This window comes from Anguilla anguilla, chromosome 12 (genome assembly GCF_013347855.1).
Source record: "Anguilla anguilla isolate fAngAng1 chromosome 12, fAngAng1.pri, whole genome shotgun sequence".
NCBI lineage: Eukaryota > Metazoa > Chordata > Actinopteri > Anguilliformes > Anguillidae > Anguilla > Anguilla anguilla.
The window spans coordinates 18,199,374-18,221,861 of record NC_049212.1 but is presented as its reverse complement, the minus strand read 5'-3'; the positions used below and the strand labels follow the sequence as shown (position 1 = coordinate 18,221,861).

At 45.5% G+C, this 22,488-nt stretch overlaps 1 protein-coding gene across 9 annotated transcripts in view; it reads right to left on the bottom strand.

Annotated features, from left to right (window-relative positions):
- The window catches only part of LOC118210079 (muscleblind-like protein 1), a 69,930-nt gene that overhangs the window by 12,708 nt on the left and 34,734 nt on the right, over nt 1–22,488 (bottom strand). For 6 of the 9 annotated variants that reach the window (XM_035385933.1, XM_035385939.1, XM_035385937.1 and 3 more), the window contains 3 exons: nt 7,635–7,805; nt 6,343–6,366; nt 4,052–4,258 (listed from right to left, as the gene is read on the bottom strand). In XM_035385933.1, the coding sequence (XP_035241824.1) occupies nt 4,052–4,258; nt 6,343–6,366; nt 7,635–7,805 (402 nt within the window). The remainder of the gene's footprint in view (nt 1–4,051; nt 4,259–6,342; nt 6,367–7,634; nt 7,806–22,488) is intronic. The other 3 variants (XM_035385938.1, XM_035385936.1, XM_035385934.1) reach the window with 1 other exon arrangement.

Sequence of the window (22,488 nt, the reverse complement as noted above, 5' to 3'; positions counted from 1 at the left end):
ACTGGGCTATGTTTGGCCAGTTTGAAATTCAGTGTCCGTGAGCCTAAAAGTTGCATAATTTCCAATGCTAGTTATTAATCCAATGCGTCTTAGCCAAGATGCACGGTACAGCATCCTCTGATGCCTGCACCATGGTGACTCCGTTTCACTGTTAAGTGAAAAATCTCCTTAAAACACAGTGAAAACTATGGATAGTTTTCAATACATGAAGTTTAATTCATTCCTGAATTCACTGAATAAAAATGGAAAGCTAATCACAGCCCAGCTAGAAACAATGGAAATACATCTATTGCACACACTGGAAGTGACATATGGCTGGTCTGGTGACAAATTGAACCCATCTGAATCTATTGCAAATCCAGGACACTAATGCCAACTAGTTCACACCAAAGAATATTACAACATCATTAGCATCCCTGCCCTCAGTATCTAAATTGCCCGTTCTCATCTATTTTTGGGACCCATTGCATTCATTAATTTGTAATCACCAGAAACATTCTGCAGCTTTTTGTGTCATGGTCACAGGTGCCGAGAAAACAAACATTTTGCTCAAATTGAATTGGCCATATTACAGCCACATTTGGACACATGTATCCCATCCCACCATGTGTGGGTTGCTAATAATACTCAAGTGGCAGGGATTAGTGGTTCATGTTTAGTAAATTGACTGTTAGGAGCCCAAATTATTTGCTGTGTTTCGAACGATTTCCAGTATATATGATCATAAAATGGAGTTACATCATGTGGCCAGAAGGGGGCAGCTCTTCCCTTGATAGGTTGCCCATGTTTACGGACAGCTCATGCCATGTGTTTCAATCTACATCAATAACATGACTTCATTTCCTTAGCAACCGCTTGACAACCACACTTCTGGGGATCCACACCCCTATCCTTTTCTCGCAAGTACCACAGCGCTACTTAAAATTCTAAATTAACAAAAATACAGGAAATAAAAAATACAACGAAATGCTTGTTTTCCCCAAATATAGCACGAAGGCTTTAAAAAAGCATTGCGATTGATATGACTTGACCAGATCTGTGCCCAGAAGCGCAAGCAGTAGAAATGTAATCCATTGTGGTTTTCAAATGGATTTACATTTCCGAGGGCGGGGGCGGCAAGCCTGATGTTTTTCTCTAGGCAGCTGTTTATTTAAAAAAACGGTGATGTCACCTGCTGTGTGTGCGTGTGCTTTTGCCTGTGCACAGAAAAAGCGAGTGTTTGTGAATGCATGTTTGTGCAGGGGGTGGGGGTGGGGGGAGTGGGCTTCTGTCCCTTCTTGCTATCCTTTTGTCAAAATGGTTGGAATCTGACCACTTCTTTTGTTTTATATGACACGATAAATCTGTTTGGAACTGAAGACAACTTTTATCCTGCTTCATAATGCCTTTTACACTGCTTTATGAAGATGTTCACTCCTCTGTACTCTGTTTTATAAAGCCTATGGGTTTTGTGGGGAGTTGTAAGGATGGCCAGACGTGCTGTAGGACAGGGATAAGTAGTGACAGGTAGCGAGGGTGAGGAGAGAGAAGTATAAGCCATGTTGTGACTTTTTGCTATTTTTATTAATTTCAGGTCGACCTTGGCCTCTTTTTGCAAGATTAACCGACATTAACAGAATTCTAAGTTTGTTAGTTCCAGCTTTCCCTCTCCCATTAACATGATCAGTGCCTGCAATCTGGCAAGAAACTGAAATTTCCTTTACGTAGGCGTAAAAAAACAGTGAATTATGCACTTGTAAAACTTGTAATTTGCATTTCTCGCTCACTCAGGCCTAGCTTGAGGAACATAATCGAGTCGGTTAATATACTGCCCAGCTTAATGTCCTCAGATTTCACACCAGGGATTTTAGCTTCCCTGTATATGGGCAAAGGATCATAACAATAATACCACCTTCATGATTCCCTTAAGCCATCAAAATGGTTAGTACAGTGGCTTAATAGCATTAGTATGCTGCATAAACGTCATGGGTATTTAACTGCATGGACAAGCAAGTCCTTATTTTTATCACATGACAGTGCCAACACTTACACAGTTTTGGATAGTAACCAAGATCTTTTTTATATTAAAATAAGATAAAGAGAAAGACGATTCATACATTTTGCAGGTAAAGAATCTAGGAAATAGAAGGAGATGATTTAATCAGTCTTACCTCTATCATTTGCACAGAGCGGCTTTAATTGTAAGCAGTTATTCATTCGCACAAAATGGCAGTAAGATTAAAGAACATCCATTACCTCTGATTCCTTTTGGTGTCTGACAGTAATGATAGTACTGGCAGAAAACAATATTACAGAAGTAATAATTCTAATTATTACTATTTTACCAAAATGTTATATACACATAGACAGAACAAATACATACAGAATACGTACAGAAAAACGTACAAATAAATACTAAATAAAATAGATATAAATACAAATAATCCCTGTAATCCCTGACAAACAGTTGGCTAGCAAAATGAAGGGAAACATTTTTATCTAAAGTAACGTTGCTGTACGTATAGCAGAATTTAAATATTTTCCATCTGCTATTTTTCCTAAAAGGTTAAAATAACAATTTTTAAATTAATATAAAACTATACTGATAGTGTAAAAATATGTTTCAAAAATTGTTGTACTCCCTTTTCAACAGGCAAAATTGTGACAACTGCCCCTAACAACCACACCCACACTGACATAAAACCACGTGCAGTGCTCAGACTGTTGTTCAGCCTCCATCTTTGCTGCCTTTGCCATTCGAACACATGCCTTCCCCGCAAAATAACATCACCGCACCTCATTGGCTAGAGCTTCAAGCCATCATCCGCTATCAGCCGCGGTAATTATCCCAGAACCTTGCCCTAGGTGTACCGTGCATGAGGGTGCCCTGCCACTCATGAAATAACTATTGGCACAAGAACATGCCCAGAAACCACTATCCCATCTCATATTAATTTTCATTCTAAATGTTAAACACGATAGCACTGGAGACTGCATGAGGTCACAGTTAAGGCTAATTATCTCGCAGACTATTAAAGTGGTTAAGGCTTACAGACTCAAATCCCAGGTGGGTGTTACTCTTGTGCTGTTGAGCAAGTAAATATCTTTAATTAGTTTTAGTAAATATCTTATTGAATAAATGTGTCTAACGGTGAATGCTGTGAAATATGCTGCAAATGGTTTCTGCATTGTAGACTAGCATCCAGACATATGCAGTATATGATCTAGGTCCAATAAACCAACGGCCCGGATGCCGTTTTGATGAAAGCTCTGTTTGGAGACTGGAAATCTGTCAGAGGTGCTCAGCTGCGAGTGACCATAACTGTGGAGCATTTAGCTTAAAAAGCGCACTCAGCAAATCCCTCAGACAAAGGAAACAAACCTCTGCCCTCTGTGAAGACAGAGGTGTGATCGCAGGTTTGGTTAGGTATTCAGAACAAGAGACTGTGTCATTGCTGCTTATGCTGTTGCAGTCCTGTCTCCTACCATGACCGCGAACAGTATGAATAAAGGATGACTGTCTGACAAGCTTGGTTCTCTTCCATTTCTTTCACATGATAATGGAAAAATAATTATAGCCGTATAAGTGCTAAGACATTTAGCAATGATACAAAGTTCCAGTTCTTATTGAAAGGGTAAGGTTTGTCAAAGAAGTGTACACAAAATAGAGCATTAGAGTATTAAGAGTGTTATCAACAAGCATGAATTGAACATCATTTTCCAAAGAGGCCTAACACGCATACAGTATGAAACATGCAGAATCATTTACACTCCTCTTTGAATGGGAAATGATGGAATCCAGACTCTGAGGACTGGCTGTACAGAGCCCATACATCTCTCCTTTAGTTGTGCATGCATGTGTACATAGCTGTGTATTTGTGTGTTTGGGTCTGTGTTCTGTGTTTACACATACTATATGTGCCTGTCAGCATGCATACGGTACTACATGTGTGCGTGTGCATGCTTTAGCCCCCCCCCATTATGTCAGTTGGGTGGAAACTCCAGATGAGAAAACGAAAGAAGTTGGAGGAAGTAACCTGCAGTGCATTGTGGGATTGTGGTGGTGTCTCACCTCCAGCCGGTCTGTCCTCATCAGCTTCTGTGCAGCGGCGGCAGCAGCGGAGGGCACAGGGACGTTGGGGTTGCCAGTCATGAGCATGGGCGCGCTGGGGAGGATTTCGGCCTGCATCAGGCCGGGCGACACCGGGCCCAGGTAAGGGTTAAACGCTGCGGCAGCGGTGGCGTTGGTGGCGAGGCTCGGGGCGACGGAGAACATGGGCTGATGGTGACACAGATACAAGATGGGGTCAGAGGGCAGACTTGAAGCGTGAATCCAGATATCAAGTGAAAGATTTGTGTTGTCTGTGTGCAAAAGCGTCCTGAGACACATTTACTGTACACCGTGCACCTTCTATGAGAATAGCGCAAAATTACAATTTAACATGACCTTTTTTTATTCTGTGACATGGTGTGTATGTGTGTTTGTATGTGTGTAAATGCATACGTCAACACAAGATGCATGAGTATGTTTGTATTTGCATGGTGTAATTAAGAGTGTGCAATATAGATGTGAGTGTGTACATACTGTATGTGATCGACTACATGGTTGTGCGTACATATGCGTCTGTGTATATCTGTGTACCACAGTTGTGTGTGTCTGTGTGTAACTGTGTGTCTTCTCACTGTCCCAAACGCCTCAACCAAAGAATGTCGCTGGGGGTGGGTTCTGGGTGAAAACCTAAACTTTAGGGGTGTTTACTGGTGTTTGGTGTCTGCAGTCACACTTAAATGACCACACATAGGTTCTCTGTTCATGGAAACCACCGTAAGGTACTTCCTGGAGCCATGAGGTAATCATAACCACGAGGAGAAGCACATTGATTCCCATGAGAGAGCCAACAAAGGGACATTATTCTGTGGGATTCATGGGACAGATACTGCATATATCACAGTTTCTCAAAAACATGTATTTTCAGTGCGGTGCTTCATCTATTTCTCATTTCTGAATAGTCTGAACACAGTAAATTATTCAATGCTTGGAGTTTCCTTGGGCGTAGACCGGGCTCGTCTTTACCACCCGTTCTGTGGATGATTCCAAGTGCAAAGGCAGGTTTTGCTTTCTGCAGTAGCGGGCTAGCGGCACCTCCCTTTTCCAATAAAAGCCTGTAGTTATTATCTGATCGGGGGAAACAGTGGCTCAGTAGAGAAGCAGGGAGGAGTGAAATGTAATTTACGGTCACAGCCTCCTCTTCTCAAATCCGTCTGGGCCGGCTGTCTCACTGCCTGATGCTTACTGCAAATTCGCCAATTAATTAGCCGGGTGTACACGTGATGCCTTTAAAATGGAAATGTGGGACATTACCAGAGACCAAGTGAGACACTAATAATGAGAGAGAGAGAGAGAGAGAGAGAGAGAGTGCAAGAGAGAGGGAGAGAGCAGAGACCTCTCTATAAAAACTACACGTGACTCCTGATTGGCCATTTCAGAACACTTTTGGTTTTGGAGATTCTTTCTGAGGACAAAGGTGGGATGAGTCACGATTGCTATACATAAAGCTGTAAATGTGCATGCGTGTGTGTGTGTGTGGGGGGGGGGGGGGGGGGGGGGGTGGCAGTATCCTGAGATCAGAAGGTCATGTGCTCTAATTAGATCACCTTCAGTAGCACATCATGTATGAAACTGAAAGGAGTTTCCACAATTAATATCGAGAGAAAAAACTTATTTCTCCACTTGTTCTCTTACTATTTCTCCCTCCTTTGGTGCTTTTCTTTGTGCACACTTCCTCTCTCTCTTTCTCTCTCTCACTGTCTCTCTCTCAATTTTCAATTTTCAATTTAAGTTGCTTTATTGGCATGAAATACAAATGTATGTTGCCAAAGCATACATATATAATATGTAAAATAATAATAATTAAAATTAATAATTAAAATAATAATGATAAATGTAACAATATATAACAATAACAGCATTGACAGCAACAGAAGTAAATCAATAAATATGTATAATATTTATATGGGGTGGGTAGTCACTCACTGTCCCTCAGATTATGACAGGCTGAAATGAACTGTGCCGCAATTGGGGCTGTTGATCCTTCCCCTAACAGAATTGCACATTTTTCTTCTCTTGATATAAAATTAAAATGATTCATAATTTGGGATAATTTCTCTCTCTCTCTCTCTCTCTCTCTCTTTCTTTTTCTCTCTGTCTCTCTCACACTGTTTCTCAGGTGGGCTGCCATCATGTGAAGTTTCACTGGGTTTCACAACAGTAGTCTGGTTTAACGGCCGTCTCATCTCCTCGACAGGTTGAATGGCTCTGCCCCCCTGACGCAAGATAAGAGCTGAGAACGCCCTCACACCAACCTGCAGTGCCTCTCTTCCCCACAGCTGAAAGAACGGATAAAAAGGGAAGAACAAAAAACTCAATCAATGTCCTCATCTTTGGGCTAAGTGACAAAAAGCAATCATCCTAGCATGTATCAAGGACAGATCTTTAGTGGGTGTTTAATCTGCTGAGCGGAGCTTGTCAGCGTGGTTTTGTTTGAAGATGTGCATTTGGACAGCAGCGCACGGTCTCTCCTCCTCATGCTGTTTAAGCTGTGGTCAGAGCGCTAGCATTGTCATTTGCTGCCATTGACTGAATAAAGAGGGTAAAGCCCTCGTGTGCCATTCTAATACAAAGGTACTGTACAGGATAAGATCATGATTAAAGGATTGATTCATTGGGCATGGTTATTAGCACAGCCTTGTTATCAGTGTAGCGTGGCTACCCGAGCAACAAGCAAGAGTAGGAGAAATTGCTGTTGCTGAAACAAAGCTGTTGCTGCTACAAAGCTCCTGTCAGGAGTTAAATCTGCAAATGCATTATAGTCTTCATTTAAATCTGCTCTCCTTTTATTACGTTCAAATGAAACTGGGCCCTCTTTCTTTATAGTACAGTAGTTTTACGACTGCCATTTATTAAACAATGCTCTTCTGTAATATTCACATTAAGTCTCCTTTTTTAATAAGAGCCTTGAGAGTTGTTGCCTAAAAGCTGACTCTGAACTCGACTGTGTGAAGTTTTCTCCAAGACTTCTAAGAGAAAAGTGGGTTCTCTTTGGCATTCATTGCAAAGAATGTATATTTGTGAGACAGAACCTCTCAAAGGACAGAACAGGAAGCACTCTCAGTACCGAGCCCGTGCAATATCCTTTCTGTGACAGATCAGAGGAACACGCAATCTTTTCAAAACAAAAGTTATTAACAGCTAATTAGAGAAAGGCTATGCTTGCCTTTCTGTGTGCCCCCTCTAGTGTCTGATGTCACCCCAGGGGATCTCCAGAAGCCCTGTGGTCCGTGTCGCCAGATTAGGGAAAATTGGCTTTGGACAGGTTCGCCATATTCAAATCTGGCCAATCTGGTGTTGCAGGATAAGATGGTGGTGGAGGTGGACCATGTGACTTCATTTAAGGAGGCTGAGCAGTAGGCGCATGGCGTACATTGCTGTGGGGCTCTAGGTCAGTTAAAGGCATGGCTCAGCTGGACATACAGACTGGGAGGTGTGTTCCCTTGTTGAGTGGGAAGATGAGAAGTGTGTTGGGTGAGTGCAGGAAAGTTAGGGCGTTTGCTGTTTGGGAAGGTGGGGCTGGTAAGGGTACTGTACAGATACTAACCACTGGTTGCAGTTGTGTCCCAGGCAACATGGCGTTGGCCAGCTGCATCTGCTGTGCCAGCATGGCCATGTTCTTCTGCTGGATCAGGTTATTCCTTCCATTTATCTCCAACTGAGTCTTCAAGTGCGGAGGAGGGTGTAGGTACTTACAGTTCTCTCTGGAACAGCGGCCCTGGGGACAGAGGAGAAGAGAGAGAGATAGAGAGAGAAAGAGAGAGAGAGGAAGATGAGAAGATTAAAACCCATTATCGTTGATGAAGATGCATAAAGTACAGGCTGGGAGGGTGTCTATACGTCATGCAGACCCTGCATGAGTCAAATAAGCAGATTAATTGCACATAAATGTCATTAACCTCTGTCACATTAAAGAAAGTCTCAACAGAGCTTACAACAGAGCCTACAAAGAGAATCTCAACACAGCTAAAAGACTTTTCATCAGGGGAGAGACAGACAGGAAAGAGAGAGACAGTGAAAGGGAGATAAAAAAGGCACACGCTTGTCTCCACATTCCCCTCAGGTGTGCCGCGACTCAGCAGCTGGGGAGGCGAGAGGGTTTTATCCGTTTACCGAGCCCCGTGCTGCGGGGGTGTAACAAGGCCTGGTCGGCGACGCCGCGCCCCGGACAGAAAACGATCATCGTCTCCCCCTCCGCACACCTCCCCGCGCGTCTCTGCGCCAGTCTCACGGACCCGTCTCCCCCGCCCCCCGGGGTGAATATTGAGCAGCTCGTGCTGATGGGCTGATCCCGGCGTAATCGCAGGGGAGGGAGCGCAAAGACACGCTGCCACGCGCACGGCTCTTCTCTCCTCAGGAGGACAATGCTCCCACTATGGCTGCGTCTGTCCCACAATGCCGCTGGGGCGACACCGCACAAGCCGCCAGTGTAACCGTCCCAGGAGGCGCCCCGCCGCCGCCCCCCCCCCCCCCCCCCCCCCCCCCCCCCCCCACCCTGCGTCTCCAGCGCTTGGCTCGGTGACAGGGGCGGGTCAGGCGAGGACGCCCGAGGAGGAAGGTCGGGGGGCAGCTGTTTTTAGCCGGACGCCCGTGACTCTCCGTGCCGCTCTCCCGATCGATCGCTGCTAATTGCTAAAGACTTTCCATTCCTGGTGCGTCCCCACAGGGACTGTTGAGTGCCTCTGCCTGGAACTGATGGCAAGGAGACTGCCAGAGATCTGATGTTTTAGTACCTGTGACTTGTGTCAGGTACTGCTGGCAGCTCCCCGCCGGAGCCTTACTCTGCGTCAGCCCAAAGTCAAGTTCAACAGGAGTAGGATTCTCTGCTCGTTCCTCTTTGGAAATGTAAAGTTACAGTAGGTGGCAAAAAGAGAAGTTACTTAAACACTCTACAGAACTGGACGCCCACAGCCTCTGTTGATTTGTGACATGTCATGAGTTCTGTGACAACAGTCATGTGTCCACGCAGTTCAAAGCCAGCAAACTAATAAGTACTGTTATATCGCAAAGGCAAGGGCAACTGTAAAATCCAATAACTGGACTCGGTGCACACAGATCAATTTCACGACCTGTACAAGACAACGGTCCAAGCGCAAGCCTGGTTCAAAAAGCAGGTACTCAGCTCAGTCACACACAAATGGGTTCAGTAGACTGGTGATTCCCCCCTCCCTTCTACCGCCTGACACAGAATGCTTGACGCACACAGCCTTCAGAAGCTGGGTTCCTTCTGTGTAAAGATGAGCGGCGAGCTGCCTGTGAGACAAAGTACGGTCCCGCCCCCCCACCGTTCCCCCCTCACGGAGGCCGCCGCCCGCCTAATTCGATCCGCCAGGCTGCAGCTGGACGCCCGCCGCGGCGGGGCCCGGGGGGCAGACGGCACATCCGCTCACACGGGGCGGTGGATCCAATAAGCGGGAGTCCAGACAGCGACGCACGCAGCGCCCTCATCAGCAGTCTCCTCTGCACAGAGGGGCGTCCCACCCCAAATATAAAGGCGCAGGCAGGACGAGCGGAGGGGCGTCACCGCGTCCATAGCAACGTGCCGATCTCGGCTACAGATCTGAATCACGCTCCCTCTCGGATGACATCGCAAAAACGTTACCTAGACAACCGCACTCCGGTGACAGCAAGCGGGGATGAGTATGGCTTTTACAGCACAGCAAATAAAAAGCTGACGGGGACACTGAACTCAGGACCGCCCAGTCGCAACATTAGCCTTCCCATTCCATTCAGAGCCGCCCGAGGGTCTGATCTTATCGCTCTCTCTCTCTGTCCTCTCTGTGGAGGGGAAAACACCCCTCCTCTATCAAACACAATGAAGCGTGAAGGTAAAGGTTGTGTTATTACTTTATGTGTTGTATGTACGTCCCAAAGAAGCGGAGCCTGAACTGGAGGCAGAAACAGACAGGGAAGGAGGGCCGGCAGAGGGATGGGGGAACTCCGAATCCCAGCAGTCACAGCAATGGTGTGTGAACGTGTGTGTGTGGGTGTGCGAGTGTATGTGAGTGTGTGCGTGTGTATTGGGCTGCAGTAGGCTAAGTAGCACACGTGCAAGGTGTCAGAAAAACCGTAGGCCAGTGGCAGGCGGACCGGAGCACTGCATCGTGGGTATTAATTTCCTTTCAAATGGACCCGCTGAGCAGCTCCACAGCCTCCTCTTTGTTATCGCTGATGAGCGGCGGTGGATGTATTTGGACGGGGTTATTAAAGCGATGGAGTGAGTGTCAGTGAGGCAGGCGAGGGCATGTGTGAGCGGGGTGCTTACGGAGGAGTTGACTGGAGGACCATTCATTCACCTCCTTTCACTGCTTTCCCCTGCTGTTGGCAGACCTCTATTTCACAGCTCAATCCCTCAGCCAGCCAATCATTTTAATTTTTATACTGCGGTCCCCGCACCGAGAAGTCCCTGGATGCACAACAGTTAAAAACCATCATCTAAATACAGGGAAAGCACAGTTCAGTCAGACACACTGATTCCATAAAAGAATAATAAAAAAGAAATGCTTTCCGTTGGTTTTTAAAAGTCGCCATTGCTTCCACATTTGCGGTTTTAGGGAAAGCTTTTATAGTAAGTAAATCTGATTGGAACCCATGACATCCCAGAAAAGGTGTCTGCAAACCACTGCTCCCCTCAGTAGACCAGCACCGCATTCTCTGACACATAGCGGAACAAGCACCACTCTGCCTTCATGTTTACGTAATGTGCATCTGCAGAAATATATCTTCTTTAGAATATGTGAGGGGAAACAGCATGCACTCTGAGTGCTTTCAATAGATATGCACATAAACATATTTTTCAATGCCTCTCTGTGGATTATGTTAATACCCAGAGCAGTATGTCATGTTGGTCTTACCTTTCCTTTCTATGCAAGCATTGTTTAATTAGATGTACACACAAGGATTAATATAATTTCTATTTCGAAGTAAAGAAGAAACATCCTCTGTTTATGTATACACTTTTCCTTTGTGTGTGTGTGTGTGTGTGTGTGTGTGTGTGTATGTTCATATAAATCATATGTGAGGGTATGTTTGTGAGCAAGAGTATGTTGTCTGTGTGTTTGTGTGTACATATGTGTGCGTGTGTGCATGCATGCTTGTGTTCATATAAATCATAGGTATGTTTGTGAGAGTGTGTGTATGTGTGTGTGTGTGTGTGTGTTTGTCTGTGTATGATGTCTGTGTGTCTGTGTGTGCATGATGAGTGTGTATTATGTGTGTGTGTGTGTGTGTGAGTGTGTGCGTGTGTGCATGATGTGTGTGTGTGTATGATATGTGTGTTTTTGGCTGTGCTTGTATGTACTGCTTATCTGCCGTCATTAATCACCTTGGCCTCATTACACAAGTCTTTCAGCCATATTTCAGCTTTTAAATAAAAATGGGAGTACTGTGCAGTCCCATACTCTCTGTTGGTTTTCTCAGGGCAAAAGAACATTCTCCAAATATTTCCCTGGCCTTTGACTACCCCCACACCCCCACCACTCTCCCCGCCCCCCTCACCCTCCTCCCACTGCTGCCAGACCACTGGAGTGCACTCTTATACCACAGACACAGACCTCAGTGATGGGCACTATGAAACCAGTCAACAGAAAAATATTCCAAAATAAGAACACCAAGACATATGACTGGGAAAACGGCATCTGAGAAACAGATTATATTACCTAATTCAAAAGGTTACAATCACTGCTTGTTTATCATTATTATTTTAAATTGATATCCACTACAGGGCAATATAATGATGCACAGGAGTCCTATTTAGTCCTTGCCATATCTAAAGAAAGTGTATCTGTAATAACACACAATTGAATATTTGTGCATTGTAAGATCTCTTGCATTTGTGAGGATGTGATTTGGATGATGATGGTAATTTAACAGCATAGACTGCATGCCCTTATTTTTACATTCACAATGTCTGAAGAATGCAACAAATATCATTCATCTAAATACAACTCAGGTCATAGATCATAGCAAACAAGGGTAGCCACAGCATTAGGAGCTTTTTTAAATCTGCTGAAATCGAACGTCTCAAATATTAGCACACATGATGTTCTGTCAAATAGAGTTGCTGTGTACGATTACTCTGACAATTGCAGCGGGTTTGCTCCCATTTGAAATGGAAATAAAGGCTCTGGCGAATCTGCTGGTGCCTGGCAGAACAGCAGTGGACTGCTATAAAAAGATGTACAGAGACGGGAATGAATTACGAGAACCCCTTCCACCAGCTCCCCTGATCGCAGCCTATTAATACAGCGCCACTCCAAACAGGAAAGGAGAAACCAGCGAGCACACGGACTGGAATACACTCAACCGCTAGTAAAACTCTTGGAGAGCGGGGTTAAGATGGTGTCTTACTAACCTCGTGGACCCACTTCAGTACACAAAATTGTGTTCAAGATGCTCTGTCACCAGTGGCAACCTAGTGTGGTTTACATCCTGGTATTCTGCTCACAATATTTACCATCAACAGACCCAATAGACAAGATGGTTTGATCCAATCAATATTAAAGAAACGCATACACACAAACGCACTAACACAGGCACACTCGATTACTTTACAATCTGTGTGTCTCACAGCCCGTGTGTCTCTGACCAGTAGGGTGTGTGCGCGTGTGTGTGTGTGTGTGTGTGTGTGTGTGGGGGGGGGGGGGGGGGGGGGGCGAGGGGGGGCAGGGTGTGTATACATTTTCAGGCAGAGTTTTTCCAGCTCTGACATTTTAGTGTGTGACTGTTATCTAGCTCAAACTACAAATTCTTCTAATCCAGAGGACACACACCCCTTTAATGAAACAGTTCCCCCATCTTACAGCCCAAAAATAATCAAGTCTTGCTTTCTGTCATCCGTTCTGGCCAAGTTCACTGGCGAGCACAGAAGGCTTTAGCACCAATAGCTGATCCGAGGCAGTTGAGATAAAGCTGACCTTCTGCTCCCAGCAAATGAGTGAGAGGAGCACCAGGAGTGGGGGTGGGAGGGGAGGAGGGGGCGGGGGAGGGATCACGTTGCACTCACCCTGGCTGACCCGGGCCAACCCCTCAATGCAATTACCACTGCAGCATTCGCAGAGACGTACCATGTGACAATACGGTGTCATGTGACAGACTCGAGCCAGCGCCCGTCAGTAACCCTCTGGAAATTGTCTCAAGTCATGCTCACGATGGCACAAAAGACCATTGCAAATAAAGCCAGCAGTAATTACTATAAATACACTTAATAAACATTGAACTCCCTTAACGAGAACGACCCTAATGAGATAATCCCAGTGAAAATGGCACACGAGCTTGCAAACTCATTAACGGGGGGGGCGCACCATACCGCCACTTAACAAGCAGGAATTCCAAACCTGGACTGAACACGCGGACAGTCTGTCACATGATGTTTTCCTGCTAATGTCATATCAGGGGCCTGTAGGCAGGCGGCTTCAGCTGCATTGAAAAGACAGACCAAAAGCTCAGTCTCTCCCAAATGCAGACACCTCATCTCTCTATCTCCCACCTCTTTCCTTTCCCCAGGGAGCGCAATACTCACTGGCTCTCAAACCTCAGGACTATTTTAAAGCATAATAATAACAACAATAATGATAACACCACATAAATAATAACCTTGAACTTCAGACTAATACAGAACAGGAGAAAGCTGTTTTTCAAATTTAGTGAGGTGATGATAAATACTCTGTTTCTCCACTCACACAGAGACACCGCCCATAGCTGTTGGATGTTTTGAGCAATGCAGTGCAGTAACAGTGGCATGTTCTCCACCCTTGCCCCTGTGCAGTAATTCATGATATTCACAAGAACAGCTGCCAGAGATATTCATTCATTTTAATCGGCCATGTAAGCGAATCCAAAAAGCTGAATTAAAAAGAAAAAACTAAATGAAAGATTACACTTTCCTTGTCATATGTACACTGATTTGTGTTTTTGTTTTGCTCTCCGTGCACCTGGCACACCTGGCTCTACATAGCACCAGCTGGAATAGCACCATTCCCCACTGATGCAGTGTGGGGCAGGTGAGGTGTGGAGGCCGGGGGGCTGGAAGCTAGCTTGGCTTCCATTGCGGTGAGGGCGGAGTGCAGCTCTGACAATGCAGCACTCTTCTGCTGACAAACACAGCCGTGTCTGTGAAGGACACCAAGGGGGGCGAGGCTTGTGGGGGCTGCCAGTTCCACTGCTCTACAATGGAGCCAGATGTGGAGAAGTGGTCACAAGTTCAAAGCCTTGGCAGGATAGTTGTGTCTTAGAAAATGAATATTCTTATACCTATAAACTGGGTCATATCTGCTTGTATGATGATCATGCAACCACAGATAGTGATAATACTATTTGCTAGGGCAGAGAGTGAAGGTGTGGGACACAAAATAAAAGATGGTGATGTCAAAAGTCAGGAGAAAACGAAGCATATGAGGTGCACAGTCACCAAGGGAGAAAAAGCCAGTGTTTGCAGACCCGAGGAGCAAAGCATTCGCAAAGATGGATGCATTATTTTATGTGTCAAAGAGAGTGACTTATAGCGCACCTGTCCCCCTCCTGCACACCAAGGCCAAGCTAAATTATCTGTCACTGTCACCAGGCTGCCATTTTGCCTGTGTCATTCAGACCCACTGGATTCCTTGCATCACCGATAGCGTACGTCAGACTTTAACGAGACACACAGCCGTGTCATGAAATCCAGCAAAATTGCACTTTATCTTCCATCTCCACTTAGGCGATTCACGGGAAGATTAATCTTTCAGTGTTAGGAGGGAAAATGCATCATGGGACCGTTCAGCGGCTACGCCTGCGTCTCCCCTCTTAGAAAGCTGAGCCGAAGATGAGAGGAGATAATAGTTTTCAGAGAAGAGGGAAAGAAAGAGGCGGAGAGACAGAGGACAGAGAGACGTGTTTTTGCATCAGTGATAATCAAAAGCAAATGCAGCAGTGGTTCCGCTCTCTTGTGTTTATCCAAAGGAAAACTCATTTGATTGGGAGTGAAGTTCCATCAGCTGTGTTCACAGATGGAGGAGAAGGAGGGTGCAACCAGCAAAAATCAAGTAAAGTAGCCTCTTCACCCTTGACCTGCACTGTACTGACATCACTTCCTGTTCACTGCAAAGAACACATGGTAAGAACACAAGGGAGACATACACAGAGAGGCACTGTGCACTCTTGTTGCCCTATAACTACAATCACTGATCACAAAAAACTAATGTAAATCTCCCAAGTCATAGCCTGCAGTTTGTGACCGTGCAGAGAAACAATGGTTAAATCTAGGATTTGTAAAATCCATTCTAAGGAGTCTCCATATTATAGCACTCAGGCAGGCATTTGATTTCACTACTTCTGGTAATAAATTTAAGCGTTTTTATTTTTAATTTAGGTGTTTAAGTTTTTAATTTAAGTTTAATAGTTTTTTTGCCACCCAAAGGACAGCAACAAACTGCAAAATTATGACATAATTATGACGTTCCCCACAAGCTGAAGAGAATACTCTGAACCCCTCATACAAGCCGAGCCCTCCCTCCCCGCGCTGGAGCCGCGGCTGAGTGAGCAGGGTGTGTGAGACTGGACCGCGGAGCGCCGGGGCCTCAGAGGGAGCAGGACAGGTCCACCCGCGCGCCCATGCATTATTAATCCTCCGTTAATGTCACCGCCTCCGCTCTCGCAGGTCGGAGCCTGCTCAGACCCGGAGCTCCAGGAAGCCAGGGTTAGAAACGAGCCCGGCGCTCTTCTGAAGCCCGGGGAGAGCGCCGAGGGGTAACGATCTGCGCCCCTCGCGGACGCCCGCCGTCCAAATGGCAACCGGCACCAGAGCGCACGGTAACCGATACGTACGGACGCCAGGAGGGAAAGCGGTGTCGTGAGGTCGGGGGGGGGGGGGGGGGGGGGGATCGATAGCCGCTGTGAGCAATAAATCCCCCCTGACTGACCAGCCCGTGCCACCTCAGTGTTTTTCCACTTCAAAAGTGCAAGACGTCGCACTGTTTATTTCTGTGTGTCACATTCGTGCATGGCCCTCTTCAACACTTCTGGAGCAGCCACTGGTGTAGTGAGTCTGTAGTGTCCCACTGATTCAGTCCGTAGCGTCTCACTGAGTTTTCAATGTCTCACTGATTCATACTATAGTGTCTCATTGAGTCCATAGCGTCTCAATGAGTCTTCAGTGTCTCACTGATTCATAATATAGAGTCTCATTGAGTCCATAGTGTCTCACTGATTCATACTATAGTGTCTCATTGAGTCCATAGTGTCTCACTGATTCATACTATAGTGTCTCATTGAGTCCATAGTGTCTCACTGATTCATACTATAGTGTCTCATTGAGTCCATAGTGTCTCACTGAGTCTTCAGTGTCTCACTGATTCATACTATAGTGTCTCATTGAGTCCATAGTGTCTCACTGATTCATACTATAGTGTCTCATTGAGTCCATAGTGTCTCACTGAGTTTTCAGTGTCTCACTGTGTCTGTAGTGTCTCACTGAGTCCATAGTGTCTCACTGAGTCTTCAGTGTCGCACTGTGTCTGTAGTGTCTCACTGAGTCCATAGTGTCTCACTGAGTTTTCAGTGTCGCACTGTGTCTGTAGTGTCTCACTGAGTCCATAGTGTCTCACTGAGTTTTCAGTGTCGCACTGTGTCTGTAGTGTCTCTCACTCTGTCCTTAGTTTCTCACTCAGGCCTGGAAGCCACAGTTCTCTGGCCTCACATTCAGTGCCAGTCCACCAGGCCTGACACTGCAGTCATGGTGCTGTCCCACAGCACAGAGGCGGAACGCAGGGCCGTAAATCAGCCGGGGTCGGCCCAGGTGTGCGTCTGAGCGGGCCCTGTTAGCGTGCAGACGCGAGGCCGCTGCCGATGGAACACATTCCACAAAGGAGACAGTGTTGGAGATCTAAAGAGCGCGGGCCGCACGAGCACAGGTTCGAGTCCGAGCCGCGCTCCCAGCCACATGTGCTAACAGCACTGGGGGAGAAGTGCGCGGACAGAGCCTCTGGGCCTTCCAGAAAGCTGGATGAAAAGGCTGGAAAATGCCTTTGATAGTCGGGCCATTGGTCTGAGTGCCAGACATGCTGTCTGCCTCAATAGCCGGCTCTTGCTTCATGTCGGGTGAATAACCATCCCAGTCCACTGATTGGGCAATTGTATCTGCTGTCCGGCCAATAGGGAAGATGGGAGTAACAAGGGCAAAGGTACACATGAAAACAGTGAGTCTAATCCATACTTATTTTGCAGAAGGAATACAAAATAAAATACAAAAAGTCATCTGAAAGGAATCCGCATGCTTCATGTAAATCATCTGACTGTAGTGAGACTGTTGAAACATTTCAAATTTTCTATGTTTTAATTTACAATCCTCCATCCAGAGAGGTCTGTCAAAAGAAGGGTTCACATTTTTTACTTGGATATACCCTCACTGGAACAGCAGAAAATTTAGTTTTACAAGCAAAACTCCATCTGAAACAGGGGTTGGTGGGAGATGAATGCCAGTTAGGCAGCCAGGACAGGGATGAGTGGTGGCAGAGAGGTTAACTGTGATCCCTCACTCTGTGGGTGATCCTGGCTTGTAATTAATCACCCCGTGAGGAACTGGTAGGGAATAGAACACAGAACAGCTGCTGAAACTCAGAGACTAGCCCATCCAACACTCGTATGCTAAGAGACAGACAGACAGACAATTGAGAAACCAAGTGGAGAGACAGACAGATATTTTACCTGTTATATTATGGCCAGCTAATCCCAGCTGATCTAGGTTTTGAGACTTGATTGAGACTTAATCTGAATCAGGCTACATCCAGGAAAATGAATGACTCCTGATTAATTTAAGTTCACAATACTTCTGATTAATTGAAGTTCACTTAGGCTAATTCAGGCTAACTGTATGAGGCTACAGTAATTCAGAAAGTCAACAGAAAACAGTGCTCTGAACATGAGGCGGATGCAAATGTTATGCGGCACTTCGAGAACTGAAAGCTCGTAGTCAACATTCAATTAGCCTCAATCACTGGAACAAAACTGAAAAAAAGAAATGATTATCTTTTTTGGTTAATGATGGTGCTTGAGTGGAGAGGGGGCGGCCGCTGGTTTCTGGGAAGCACAGCCAGGCAGAAACACTATTTTCGCACGAGAAGCGCAGATAGTGACCCTGCCGCTCCCTCACAGTGCTGTGTCAGTGCACCACAAGCTCTCCCGCAGTGGGACCAGCCAGGAGATCCTATGGAGGACGTCAAGAGAATGCGCTGAGCAAGCGTTCTGCGGCAAACACCGAGACCCTCCCCCTGAAGCACTAATGCACGCAGGAGGCAGCTCAAGGTCGACAGGGCATGAATAGCAGACCAGCGAATGACCACTCTTACTGATCCCCAAGCTGCTCAAAACTCCTAGCCCCTGTTTGGTCACTCCTCCCATACTACACTAAGCCTCCAAATTACCCGCCTGACTCTACAGATACCAGGCAATTAAGATTCCTTTGACCAGCACTCCAGAGAGCAAGGGCGTGTTGACATATACAACGGCCTAACGACAGCCCGCTTTGCCCTCTGCACTTGAACACATCAGTCCAGGTCATGTGACCTCGCTGCAGACAGCCAATGGGGTAACCTGAAGGGTGTGTGTGGCTTGTTGCACGGTCTCAACGGTACTGTGCTGAAGAGAAGGTAAAAGTGTGGTCGCCCCAACACCTCCTCTCTCAGCAAAGGCAGATGTTCCTTTTCTCACTTTGCCCTCTCCAAATCACAGCTAGAGCTAGCCCCAAGGGCTAACTGTGTACGCTAGCTTTTGTTCTAGCTGAGCTCGTAATTAATTAGGCTTGACTGACCCGATAATGGAATAATGATCTGGATTAGACATCCATACACAGGGACAAGCTCTGAGACAGAAAGTGCAGTGCAGTTGGATTGACTGAATGATTAAAAAGTAACAGAACTTATGTTAGCCAGCCAACTACATGCAATTAATCCAGCTGTTCAGACTTTAAGCAAATGGAATCCTTTTTAAATAAATCTTTCCTTTTGCACAAACTCACATGAGGGGGGAAAATGTATTCGTTTATACAAAATAATTGATAACTATCAGGTGTTGTCACCCTGCTGTGTTCAGAATAAATAATAATAATAATAATAATACTTTTAAAAAAAATAAAAAATAGAAATATAAATGAGCTATAAACACTTATGTCCTTATGTACAAAATCCACACATACAAGTGTGGATTGCATCCCTTCAAAGGACACAAAAACCACCAAGCAAATATTCTGCTGTATCAAACAAAACAGCAAGATGCTACCCTTGGGACATTCGGCAGGTCAAACTAAACAGGCATGATGCAGTGTCTTTCTAACTGTGCAATTATACTGTTGTATTTGAATACATTATGCATGTTACCAACATAGCTAGATATTCCCTAGTGTGTTGACTTTATGATGTGGTGTTTCTCGTTGAATTGATCAAAAAGGAAAGGGCAACAGATGTGACAAATTGATTTGACTTGACTGTACACGTGATAAAATCTATGCCTTTCCCTGCCATGAGCAGCTGCATATCTTTTGCTGGGAGACTTGAGGCACAGAAGCAAACATGGGAGAATGATAAAAATGGCAGTTGGCATCACAGTTTAATTTTCTCTCTGGCTGAATGCTTCAAATTAAAGGAGGGAGAAAAGTTATGGCAATACAAATCATTGCCTGGGGCTTCAAATTTAGTTGCTTATCAGGGATACACCCTACTAAAGATCTCTGAAGATTTATTTCAGGCAGTATGGCTGGAAAAGTGCAAGGTATTTAGTTGGTGAGAACTACTCTGAACTCGTAAAGGTACACAGTGTGCACACAGTGTGCGTCTGAATGACCACAGAGTTCACGTTACTGTAGCAATGCCATGATGGGAATCTACAGCAATGGGTGTAATAACATGAAGGATTTATTTTATTTGGGGAAATCTGAACGGATATTACTACATTAGTGTAAACCTTCTGATATAGCCCATAACACTATCACGATTGTGTATTAGCTATATTTTAATCAGGTAAGACCCAGGACACACGGCATTTAAAATCGAAGAATAACAAGGGCAAACAAATTGAGAAACATGATTTTGAAAAAGAAAGTTGATCATCATTTTAGACTCTCCCCCTCAGTACAAACTCTTCTCTTTTAAACAACGGAGCAGAAAATGCCACACTGTCAGGACAGGGAGCGCATTCCGCAGGAGAAGGCCTCTAATTAATTTACAGTCTGACGAATTCAACATTGGAGTGTGCCTAGAGGACAAGGGGCGTGCGCATCTCCGCACATATCCAGGGGGAGCAAACGCTCAGGAATGCTGACTCATACAATAAAAGGATATGGCCGCTCACTCTCACTCGTACCACAGCGCTGCTCTCAACATCACCGTCTCCTCTTATTACGTGCCGACAATAACCAGTTATTAAGACGAAGAGAAAAAAAAAACGTACTTAATCAGCTAAGCAGAAGGCCGTGAGTAGAATAACACTCATACCGCCCATCTGTACACAGCTCTTTGTTAGAGGTGCCAGCCAGCCTCAGAACTGGGCTGAGAGACAACCGAGACACAGGAGTTAACTGATCACAAGCAGAATGGCCACACACACACACACGCACGCACGCACGCACACACACACACACACACAGCCAGAGCACAGGACAGAGATGGGTTTCCTTGGACATTACTGGCTTTGAGAGACTTCGTCACTTCGAAATGCACCCCAGAATTGTTATTCAAAATGTCACGCACTCCTCAGAAACTTAATTCATTCTTGCCTGTCCACTGACTTCACAGAAAATGAGCCGTTATTACACAGAAATGCAAAGGTCCCCGTGGCTTTTAGATAGAAGTCTCCGCCCCCTGTCCTCCCTCCTTCCCAATTTAATAATTTTCATTGCAGATTGCACCGAAACAGGCTTGAATATCAAAGGGAATACAACTCCTTTGTGTGAAAACCTTTCCTGCTCTGTGTCGATTGCTTAATAGCTGCTGCCTGTAATTGTTGCATTTTTGCGTAATATTTCTTTTCATGCATTCTCAGAGAAGAGCTTTTGTAAAATCCTGCCGTTTTGCATCCGGTTATTCATGATTTGTTTCAGCTCGTGACAGGTTGGACGCCTGCGTCTGTCACGCTGAAAGGGGGAATTCAGCACAAAAGCCTAAAATGAAAAATTTGAGGGCTGCTCTCAGCTCTGGAGCAGTTTTTTTGCTGCTAAAGAACCTCCAAACAATGCAAATGATTTCATAATAGACGCCTACGGTTCTGAGGCTCCCGTACATTTGAGCACCGGCCTGACCCTCCCAGTATTACAACAAATGACAATCAGAGCCAGTGAGTCGCTATGGATAAGAGCCTGACCTCGGATTTCTGTGGTTGCAGGTTCCATTCAGCTATATACATGAATAACATGCAAAAATAAACATATATTAATCGCTCAGGATGAAGACATCTGTGCAGATAAATCATGGAGACAAGATCCATTTTAGAATCATACGCACCTCCACCCCTAAAGGTCACATCATATAAAGCCAAGAGCACATGGGAGACTGCCCCCCCCCTTCACATTTCTCAGCGTCCACCCTTGTCAACATGCTCAGGCACCACACTACAGAGCAAAAACATCTGAACACTCATCTCCCCACAAAACCCCGCCCCATGACAGCTAGCCACTGCGTGTTCCTGCCGGCCACACACTGTACCACACCCACAAAGAGGCTCCACCCACTCCGGGCGAGCTCTCTGTGCACAACACCGCCCACACCGCCCTGGCCCTCAGACAGCAAGGACTGCACTTTCACCCACTTGTCCTTTCGCCGGGAAACTTATTTTCCCTGGCCACCATCCTTCTCTTTTTTCTCCACTATTTTTGATGTTAAGACATAAACAGTAATTTTACTGACTGATTGGCAATGGCTTTAATATCTCTCCCTTTATACCGTGCTCCTCGGATGTAAGGAAATATTACAGATATAGATTAATACCCTTAATATATATAATTTAATTAGTGCAGTCAGTCATATCAGGAAGGATTGTGGCTTTCCTCAGCAAGACAATAAAGACAATAAATGGAGGTCTCCAGGAAAGCGTAGTGAGATATTTAATCTCTTTCGTTTCCAGGAGTGACTTGGTTGGTTTTCAAAATGTGGAAATTCCATTTAGAGTGACTAAGTTCTGCACAGAGGCAATCCTCCAAGAGCAACGCCCTGCGCTAATAACAAGCCGTGTCTCAACAAACACCCCCCGAAAAAAAGAGAACAACATGCTAAACTGCTTTTCAATTAAGAGCAGACACTGAGCCCATAGGTGCACATTGGAAGAACAAGATTAGAGAGGAAAAAGCTACATCCATGCACAAGGCCGTGAGCCTACCAGAGCCCCACGCTAGAGGAAAAAAGAAGTCACAAAAAAGGCAGGATCTGTGCCAGGATTCCATT